Source organism: Harpegnathos saltator, unplaced genomic scaffold (genome assembly GCF_003227715.2).
Source record: "Harpegnathos saltator strain DR-91 unplaced genomic scaffold, Hsal_v8.6 scaffold418, whole genome shotgun sequence".
Taxonomy (NCBI): Eukaryota; Metazoa; Arthropoda; class Insecta; order Hymenoptera; family Formicidae; genus Harpegnathos; species Harpegnathos saltator.
In genome coordinates this window covers 628,977-640,000 of record NW_020230226.1, presented here as the reverse complement: position 1 = coordinate 640,000, position 11,024 = coordinate 628,977, and the positions used below count along the sequence as shown (strand labels likewise).

The 11,024-nt window shown below is 42.2% G+C and overlaps 1 protein-coding gene across 1 annotated transcript in view; it reads right to left on the bottom strand.

Moving 5' to 3' along the window:
• Positions 1-10,925, bottom strand: part of LOC105191185 (leucine-rich repeat-containing protein 15) — a 26,659-nt gene extending 15,734 nt beyond the window's left edge. The window contains exons 1-2 of the mRNA XM_025301435.1: positions 10,413-10,925; positions 9,640-9,762 (exon numbers count right to left, since the gene is read on the bottom strand). Of these exons, the coding sequence (XP_025157220.1) occupies positions 9,640-9,762; positions 10,413-10,430 (141 nt within the window). The 5' untranslated portion in view covers positions 10,431-10,925. The remainder of the gene's footprint in view (positions 1-9,639; positions 9,763-10,412) is intronic.
• Positions 10,926-11,024: the final 99 nt, after the last annotated feature.

Genomic DNA, 11,024 nt, shown 5'->3' with positions numbered 1-11,024 from the left:
CACCCAGCGTCCGTTTACGTATATCTCTTATCAAATTGGCAGAATTTTCACATCTTGGCATTTTCTTCCGACGCGTGATCTCTGGTTCCACCAATTTCATATCCAAATCTTTCAGGAACTCACGACGCTTGTATTTCTTACCGGCATGTACCCAATTTGCGTTGCATTCTTTGTATGAAACGAGCACATTGCATGCTGAAATATCGATAATATTTGGATGAGGAAAAGGATGAGGAAAGAAATTGCAGTTCGATGCACTCTAGATCACTTGATGTACTACTACACGAGATCGATGCCGCTCGCAATCGCGGGACTCTTCGTTGAGTACAACTAGCGACTTGCAATGTCCGACTAGTATACCTTATTTACGTTTTTTCTAAGGTCATAAAGTACGTCAATCCTTAGGTATAATTGTACGAACTACAGTCGACATACACAAATTGAAACGAAACTCGAAAATTACAATAAGATATTTATAGATGTGTCAATATGTCAATATGTCAAAGCAGTTAATGTTATGTTCACTTCGGTGTTGAAATGAATGTTATGGCATATTCACGTATGAAATGTTGAATTTACGCGCGCGAAAGCAAAATGTATGAAAAATGTATGGTGGGTCAATATGACCCAAAACAGAGACAACGGTGTACGTGCTGGTGTTCGGCACATATGTGAGATTTTATTTTCTTTTTCCACGTATGTGAATAAGGCCAAAATTCGTACACATATCTAAAATATTGAATCACATAAGTGAATACAACGCCTTTAATCGCGTTTTATCCACGCGCTTCAGGTCATATAGACCCAAACAGAGGACTAGTGTTAAGTGGTATACCCAGTAAGCCTAATCCATTGACGACTGTAACAACCCGTAATTGAACAGAAACGAAATAAAATATGTTAAATGAAGAATATTCAATTCGATTTTCGGCGTCTTTTATTGGTAAGAGTGGAAACGTCAATTTGGATATTGCATGTAGCGAGCCGCATAAGACGTGGTAAGGAATCGTCGCTTAAAGAAGAACACTTCTCATTTTTTATAAACTTCATATTTGAAAAATGAAGAGGCCTACTGGGCATACCACGTAAAAAAAAACGCGTCAACAATAGTACCTCATGGGTGACGTGAAAACTATTGGAAACACGCTCCTGAGGCTCGAGCGGCTTGTGGACAGCGCACGGAGCGGCGAGGTAAAGGGAATAGCGGTGGGCGGAGATAGTCGAAAATCGGCCGTCGCGTGCACATTTTGCCGAGCTCTGGGCTAGACGGTGACGCGTTACTGTGCAAGAAATATGTATTATGGAATTTCAAAATGTATGCGCCTAATACATCGTATGTTGGAGTCGGGTATTATCGAACTTATGTTATACTCCAGATTTTATTTTTATTTATAATATTTATTCTTAACTTTAATATGAATATGGCGCGCGCGTAGCGCGAGCTTATAGTGTTCTAGTAGTTTCAAAAGAGGTCTGTGAAAACCACGTGTCACAATTTTTTTACCAGAAACCACAGAAGTTCTATAGCGACGGGATTATGGTGTTGCTGGAAAAATGGCAGAAGGTTATCGAACAAAATGGTGCATATGTGGTTTCATAATGTCATTTTCAAATAACGATAAATGTATTCTCAATTTTGACCTCCAAAGGCTCAATACTTTTTAGACAACTTAATATACTTAAATCTGACCTTTTCATCAAACTCGATCGAATTTCTTGAAAATACAATACATATACGATTAAAAGATTGGGTAAATCCTATAAAAGGTAACACTTCTTCGGCTTTTTCATTTATTTAGCGATAGATATGAGTCATTTTGTAAATAAGTGTGCAAAATTTCAAGTTATCAATCAAAGGAACCTCTAGGTGTGATCATTTTCAATCATTAATAACTAATGCAAGTTTTGCAAAATAGTACTTGACTTTTTTTCTCAATTTCATGTGATTAATCTTCACAATTTTTCGTTTCTAAAAGATCCTAGACGCCCTGTATATTACATGTAGAACGTGTCATATTTATAGCAGTTACATTTTTTAAATTGTTTTGTCGAAAGTAATAGATTAAAAATATGGGAGTGAGAAGGGGCTTAAAATAGGATCAATGTCCTTCAACCTTTTTCATCTCACGGCATACTTGAACCTATAGTTAAACTTCCGCGGTACACTTAAATTATGATGATAAAAAAAAAGAATACAGAAAAGAATATTTTTTTATTTATTTAGTATTTTTATTTATTTATTATTTATTTATTTATTTATTAACACAAGTAAAATGCACCATACGGCCAAAAAATAAAACAAATCAATTTATTGTAATTTGTATATATTAATAAATAATAAATTAGCTACACCCCACTCACTTTAGAAATAAGCCGGTGTTTATTTATTATAACAATAATATATTAGTACAATCAATTTAAAGAAATTTTAATTTTGATGTATATATTTACTTTAAACTGCTTTCGAAAACAATTTAACTAATGATCTTTGAAAATCTTTGCGGTACAACTCCTCGCGTCATATTGGTGTGCCGCGGCATACTGGTTGAAAAACGTTGAGATCGACCTAGAAGGCCGAAGAGATATAAGGAATGTCCCCACTGGCTAGAGAAGGAACCAGACAAAAATATAAGAAGGTTCCTCGTTATTTTAGGTTGGAAAAGATTGGCGAAAGAGTGAGAGGTGTGGATAAATGTAATAACATAGGCCAAGGTTTAATCTGAGTTACAGCGCCATTGGATGATGATGATGATGAAAAAATGAAAGAGATATTCTACTACAAAATATCGCGCAGATGAAATTTGTTCGACGAAACGCTGAAACATGCTTCTTCATTGCAAAAATAAAGTATATTCGAAAGGTAATAATATATTTTGCAGAACTGAAAGTGACAAAGATAAAATAATTAGAATTATAAGGTTTTTATTAATAAAGAAATTATGAGTTTCTACGTGTAAAGCGTACTTTAGAGCTTACATATTTACATATTTATCATGTGGATATACCGAAGCAACGAAGGAAAAATCGTCACATCGTCTAGTTGCAAAACAATTAAACAACGTATATAAACGTATATAAAAATGACGCTTCAACAGGCGCTCATGTGTCGAGTAGTGTATTTGTTCGTGTCTCTTTGCTGGAGAGCAACCAGACATCGCGAAACTTGTACTTGGAAAATTACGGACAACTTTTCTGTCCGCGAGTGCACGCGAGTACTTGAGCCAACGAATAAAATGTTAACAATATGGGAAATTCCAACCAACAGTTATGCAAGTTAGCGTTTGTTGCTGGTTCGTTCAAAGACCTACGTTTCTCCACGGCAACTTTAGATTTTACTAACATTTACAGATACTATAGCTTACGTTTACATGGCGGACAGAAAGTCGGTTTTTCGATGTTATTTTCGATGTTACGTTGAAACTCGTATAGCACATTTTATAACAAATTGTTCGCACGACGCATGACGTCGATAGTTACACACAGCATCGGAAATTAATAAACGGGTTTTACGCCGCTCGTATAAACGTAAACTGCGGTTGTTGCCGCGGTTACCGCTTTTACATTGCCGTGTAAACGCAGTCTGTGTCCGCATTACAGCCTGTCCATAGATCGCAACACTCAAAGCGCTGATCGCAGGACGCACAAATTGACCAATCATGGTCGATCATTTTCCTTACATTCGACTTAAGGCCTATCCTACAATAATATCCGTATTCATAGTCCTTCCTTATCTTAAGAATGGAGGAAGCTTCGATGAAGGATTTCTTGAATCTCCAAGGCCACTTTATTTCATAAATGGATCTCGAGTCTTCCTTCCAGAAGAAAAGAAGGAAGGAAGGAAAGCTGCGTTCCGATATTCATTGTCAGTACTGAAACTCTATAATATACGTGACGAGCTAGATTTTTAGTACTAGTAGTGGATATCGGAACGCAGCTATAACCTAGCATCAGTTTAGCAGTGCAATATAGATATTGCAATATGGATAAAGATAATAAAAACGTACATTATATTCTGTGGTCTCGTCCACTACAGAACGTGAACTGTTGGGAAGTGTGTATACAGAAGACACTACTACAATATCCGGATGGATATTGTAGTAGTGTCTTCTGTATACACACTTCCCAACAGTTCACATCCCTGTCAAGAAGGAAAAAGGGGGCGCGCACGTCATCGCTTTCCCGCGCACTCGCGCGTGCCACCGTTCTCCCGCGCGCTCGCGCAGGATCATCTCATTGTGTTTCTGTTGCGCGCAATCTACAGTTCGTTGTTTTTGTGTGCGGTATGTGCTGTGTTTATTCTTCATCTGCTTTGTTTCTGGTTTCTGGTTTCTGGGACTCCAAGATGCCTAAACATAAGAGTCATCGTTCCCGGAAGCGTCGGCGTAATTCTCGCGATAGATCGCGCGAACAAGACCTCGGAAGTCGCGAACCGGGATGGTATCGAAACGATTTCCTTTCATCGCCAATTTCAGTTTGGGAAATAGCCAGAAGTCGCACGGAGCCAAATCAAGTGAATACGGTGGATGATCGATAACAATGATGCCTTTTTTGGTCAAGAATTCACGTACCATGAAGTCTTTGTGCGATGGTGCATTATTGTGCAACCTTCCGTTTGCCCAAATCTTCGGTCAAAATTCGATAGACTGTGCTTTTCGGTATCCCAATTTCCTCTTCGATGAGTCTCGCAGACACACAGCGGTCGCTTCGAAGAATTTCTTTGACTTTCTCGATGTTTTCTTCGTTGTGAGTGGTTTTTGGCGGCGGTGCTCGGTCATCGTCTGCAAGGCCCTCACGACCGTCACGGAATCGGCCAAACCAACGGAAAACCTGTGCACGGGACATGCATTCATCCCCGTACATATTTTTTAGCGTTTCGTACGTTTCTGCACCACTTTTACCCAATTTAAAACATGTTCCATGTTGGTTTTTCGACCGACGTACACAAAGTAACTTTACATAAAATGTCAAACCGCAGTGAAATATCAACCGAATTCATTCAAATTTTGAGGTTAAGTAGATGAAGGGTAGAACATTCACCTACCACCATTCATTCATAGATATCGCTGCGCTAAGAACTTTGATGGAACAGTCTCATCGTATCTGGGACAAACTGTGTATAAATTGTTTACGCCAAATATTGCGATATGTATTTTTTCGCAAAGATTTAATTGTAAAATAATTTAATTAGAACTTATCTGGGACACGTACACATAATCTTATCTTAATTTTTTAACGTAAGATATAAATTGTTTATGCCAACTATTGCGACATGTATATTTTCAAGATTCAATTGTAAAATAATTTTATTATAAGTAGGTAATTTTAGAATAAAATTGTTTTTAATTTTTATAGAAGAAATTAAATGTTAAAGAAATAATAAGAGAGCTGGGGATATATTTAAAAAATTCTTGTTAATTTAGATTTTTTTAAATTATTTAAAAATTTTTTTACAATTCTAAATATACACAATATGCAGTTATAAATATATAGAAAACATAGATAAAAATTTTACATAAACATTTTTCATATATCTTATTGTTTCGGTGATAATGACTTACACACATAGTACGGATAAGCGTATATATGGAAGCGTTTATAATTAATTTTCGAGAATGATATTTCGTAACTTTATCATATATGGTTGAATTTGGAAAAAAATAAGCTTTAAACTAAGTAAAAAAAATGTTTTTTATTTTGCAAAAAAAATTAAGTGGTGGGGGTTCTTAAAAAAAATAAAAATAAAAATTTTTGTTCATATAACTTTAAAGTATTCTTCAAGCGATTAAATTTTCATTACATGTTTTTTTTTCTATCGCTTATAGTTTAGCAGATATTCGATTCTAAAGAAAAATACCGTTTTTCTTTAAAGGGGTGTTTCACCCTTTAAAACTCAATATTCGCACATATAAAAAAATACGTGTCTTTTAGATTTGTGTATTTAACAACATATTTGAAGGAGAATCAAATCGGTTCCGAACAGTTGTGACATGTCCCTTGTCAGTATCGCAATCTATCGCGATCCCTCCGACACGCTGAGATGCGCTACTTCATATGATCTCTCGATTTTCTACGAGGTCCCACTGTTGCATACGAAACTTCGCAAGCATGATCCGCTCCCTTGTATCCGTCTGTCCCGCGGTAGAATATGGCCTCTTACACATCAAGGATTTTGAGCGTGAAAAGCTTCTCGCCTTAGCGCGTTCTGGTGACAGTTATGCAGCTGCAATGCGTCTTTCTTCTCATCTTGAACGTGACTTCCGATAGTGGTTTTTTCCATTTTTTCTAACCCCCATCAGGCTAAGACTATACGTTCCGGGGTCGCTACGCGCGAAATCTTTTCGGACGCCTCTCTCTCGGGCTGGGGTGCATCGTGTGGATCACGTTATACCCGTGGTTGGTGGTCGGCGTCTGAACGGTCCTGTCATATAAATTTTCTTGAACTCAAAGCTGTTTTTTATGCTTTGCAGTGCTTTGCAGCAGATCTTCAAAACTGCGACATTCTTCTTCGTGTTGACAATACTATGGCCATTGCCTATATCAATCGCTTCGGTTCGGTGCAATACCCGCACCTTACATTGCTGGCGCGGCAAATATGGACCTGGTGCGAAGACCGTAGCATCTTCATTTTTGCCTCTTACATTGCTTCTATTCATAATACCATCGCTGATAGCGAATCAGCCGTCAGCGTGGACACGGAATGGTCATTGTCGCACGCCGCCTTTTTCGAAGATCTTGACTGCATTTGGACCCTTTGAGGTGGACCTATTTGCTTCCATTATTAATGCAAAATGTTCCTCCTAGGTCTCTTGGTTTCCCGACCCAGGCTCTGTGGCGGTAGACGCATTTACACTCTCCTGGGCAGATATAAAATTTTTCGCTTTTGCCCCATTCATTCTTTTACCGCGCGTCCTTCGTAAAATTATTAATGACCGCGCAGAGGGGATCGTAGTCGTTCCTTCGTGGCCATCTCAAGCGTGGTTCCCTCTATTCAATCGTCTTCTTGTCGGGACGCCGCTCATCCTTACACCAGCTCCTGATTTGCTCTCTTCTCCTTTCAGGAATCGTCATCCGGCCTGGCGGACGCTTTCCCTGACGGTCGGGCGCTTATTCGGCTAGTTTTTCTTGACCGCCGGGTACCACCCAGTGCGGTGGAGACTACTGTCACTTCGTTAACGGACTCTACGATTCGTCAGTATTCTCGCCCCCTTCGCGACTGGTGGCTTTATTGTCACTCCTCGGGCGTCCCTCTGTTCTCACCAACTCCGGAGCAATTTCTAGAAGCAATTTCCTCGCTTGCGAGTTCACGCGTGTCCGTTCGTATTCGACAATCAATACGGCCCGTAGTGCCGTCTCTCTTATCACACATAATGAAATTGGTAACCATGTTCTTGTTAAACGTTTTTTGTAAAGGGGCAGGGGTGCTTAAGCCTCCCCGCCCCCGCTATGATTTTATCTGGAATCCAGCACCGGTCATTGCTCACCTCGCTATTATATTTCCGTATGACTCGCTTCCCTTGTCGTATCCAGGAAGTTGGCCTTGCTCCTAGCGCTTGGCACAGGTCAGCGTGCGCAAACGCTCGCCTCATTCCGCCTTTCGCAGGTAATCCTGTCAGAAAAGCTTATTATAAAAGTCCCGGATCGTCTAAAGACTTCTGCGCCCGGACGTTTTCAGCCTTTCTTTTCTTTTTTTCCGTTCCCGGATAACGCGAGTTTGTGTATTTACTCCTTAGTCAAGCATTATTTACAAATTACTCAGGACTTGCGTGTTTCCTCGGGCGATTCCTTTTTCATTTCTTATGTACGCCCGCATCGTGTCGTTGGCACCCAAACGATCAGTCGCTGGCTGCGAGCGGGCCTTAGCGAATGCGGCGTCCAAACTGATACGTTTACACTACATAGTACCCGTCATGCATCCACCTCGTTGGCGGCGAAGAAGGAAGTAGCTTTAGATATAATCAAACGTGCGGCCGGTTGGTCAGGCTCCTCCCAAGCTTTCGCACATTTTTACAATCGTCCTATCCTCCACTCTGAGGTTTTTTACAAACTCCGTTCTTCGCGTTTAAGGCTCACGTTGTTTTTTCTATTGTTGTTATTCTGCGACTACCTCCTTGCAGTTTAATACACCCCTTTAGGGCCAGTTGCGCTAATTTTATTTTCTTTTCACCTCCCTCCTCTGCAAATCGCTTTCTGAACATCTACAATATCCATCCGGATGAAACCACAGAGCATAATTATAAAAGCAAACGAACTCACCGAGTGAAGTTCGCTTGGAATTATGCTTGTGGTCTCGTCCGGATGGACTTTCCCTTCCATAGCATCCGCGTTTTTTCCCTCCCGCGGTTCCCACATTGAGCGATTTGCTGTTTTCGTTTTGAAAAATGAAATGATCCTGCGCGAGCGCGCGGGAGAACGGTGGCGCGCGCGAGTGCGCGGGAAAGCGGTGACGCGCGCGCCCCCTTTTTCCTTCTTGACAGGGATGTGAACTGTTGGGAAGTGCGTATACAGAAGACATTACTACATATCCATCCGAACGAGACCACAAGCATAATTCCAAGCGAACTTCACTCGCTGAGTTCGTTTGCTTTTATAATTATACGGAGCAAGAGCGAATGCTCCTGGCGCAGCTTATCACTGAGAAGGTTATTGAAAAAAAAAATCCTTCGTCAGAATCATTTAAAAATTCGTTGTCTATTATCCTTTTTTTCCTTTATATATTTTCAGTTTGAAAGCGCGACATCACAAGTAAATCGTAATGGGACAAAAGTTAATGTTGCAAGTTATGTTTAATTTATTCTGCGCATCATGTACTAAAAATTGATTGCACTTTTGTGCATTAGTTCAGAAATGCAGCGAAAACGAACAGATTTAAGGTAACATTTCCTCTTCAAGGAAGCTTGTAACTTCCCTTGAGATAAGGGAGTCAGTAAGATTCCTTGTTTGGTCAAAGAAGGTTTATGAAATGTAAAATGAGGAATAAGGAATCCTTATTTCTCAAGGAAGGACTATGAATACGGACTATAAGTCGTCATAAAACGTAAACAAATTAACCAGCCACAATCGATAATTTTTCAGACTAATCGATTGTGGTTGGTCAATTTGCTTACGTCTTATGACTAACGGCTCATTGTAGAAGGCCTATAATCGGTCAACTTTTGCGATCTGCGTTCTGCGTGTTACGACCTATATAAATGGGCCATTAAACTCGTGCTCTGTCGACAAGCCTGCTGACGTAACTTGGCAGCAGATTGGCGGAGGGAATTGAGCGGAGGGATTTGCAGTCATTTAAATACAATCGAATGCTTAAAGAACGACATTCTACTCGGTTCCCATCGTCAATCTGTCATCGTGCTGCGCCAGCTGCTGTTGTATCTCTGCTGGCAAGCTGCCAGCAAAATTTACAGCGGACACCGCGCAAAATTTATTTTCCGCTATTTGCTGTTTGATCCAGCCATTTACCTAACGACCCAACAGAGTACGATTACATTGATGTTATACAATTCCTAACTCGACAATATAACTATTATACACAACATGCGTTCTACTATTGCGCTTGCCTCGTTTAGCAGCGAGGGAATTGTAGTATTGATGTAACATTACTATGATTGTTTACCGAGGTGCAGACCTCTCTCGCGTTCTCACCTGCTTCGGGGAAAGGCAAATGCATTCTGGCGGACAGCCTCGACTCTTCGCCGTGGTAATCTCCGAGTCGGAGGTGAACGTCAAGTCCACTGCTGCTATGCATAGCAGGTAGTAGATGTAGATCTAGAAAAAGATACATGCGCTTAACCATAGGTACACATTCTCTCTCTCTCTCTCTCTCTCTCTCTCTCTCTCTCTCTCTCTCTCTCTCTCTCTCTCTTTCTCTCTCTCTCTCTCTCTCTCTCTCTCTCTCTCTCTCTCTCTCTCTCTCTCTCTCTCTCTCTCTCTTATTCTCCTTCTCTCCTCTCTCTGTTTCTCTGTGATGCGCGGCTGCCATACTGCTTGCTACGAAATTCTTTTCTTATCGCACGCGAATAGCGGGGCGAGTGGACTCGCGGAAAATTACCTCCCTTGGCATGTACCTTTCGCAGGATTTAATGCGAGATAACAAAAGTGGTGACTCACGCCGAGAAGGCTTGTGGAGGCCCGAGGGCGACGAAAGCTCAGTAGGCAAAAAAAGAGAGAGAGGGGAGAGAGAGAAAGAGAGAGAGAGAGAGAGAGAGAGAGAGAGAGAGAGAGAGAGAGAGAGAGAGAGATCATCGACATTAACAGCTTATAGGCTGAGTGACCTTGCTAGGTCACAGGCAGCATTGAATTCGCCGTGGCGAGACAAAGGAGGATCACACCACGGGGTGGACAAGCGCAGCGCGCGCGCGAACGCATGCAAATGCACGCGCGCGAGATGCGTGCGGCCGAGGCAAGGCGATGCATACCTGCGCCCTGCGATACATCAATCCCGTCGATTTTTACGGCGCATGCCTCGGCATATCCGGGTGCGAGAGAGCGTCACGCGATGGTGGCCGCCAACTACGATGTATATGTCGTCGGCGAAACGAGGCCACAGGCGGCGCAGGGAGTCGTTGACACGTACACACTACGCACTACGCTCAGCGGTACTTGGCACGCACCGCGCGCGCACACACGCGCGCACGCACACGCACACACACATACACACGCGCGCGCACGCATGCACGCACGCAGGCACGCACGCACGCACGCACGCGTGCCGGCGGTTCGCGGCGCTCCTACTCGTGCGAACTCGTAGCACCCGCGACGACCTCGCACGCACGGCACCCGTCCGGTTCTCTCGCACCCCCACGAAACGCGAATTTCGTAGCGTGACCACGAGCGGCGGGCGGAGCGAATTTTCAGCATCCGCGGCTGCATTCGCCGGCTGGGCTCGGGGCTTTATTTCTCCTCGCTCACCCTCTCGCCGCTCCGCGGCCTCCTACCCCCGCGAGCTCCTATACCTGGTACCGCCACCGCCGCCGCCGCCCGAAGACGCGTACTGCGCAAGCTCATAATTATTCTCCCCGCGCGCGTAT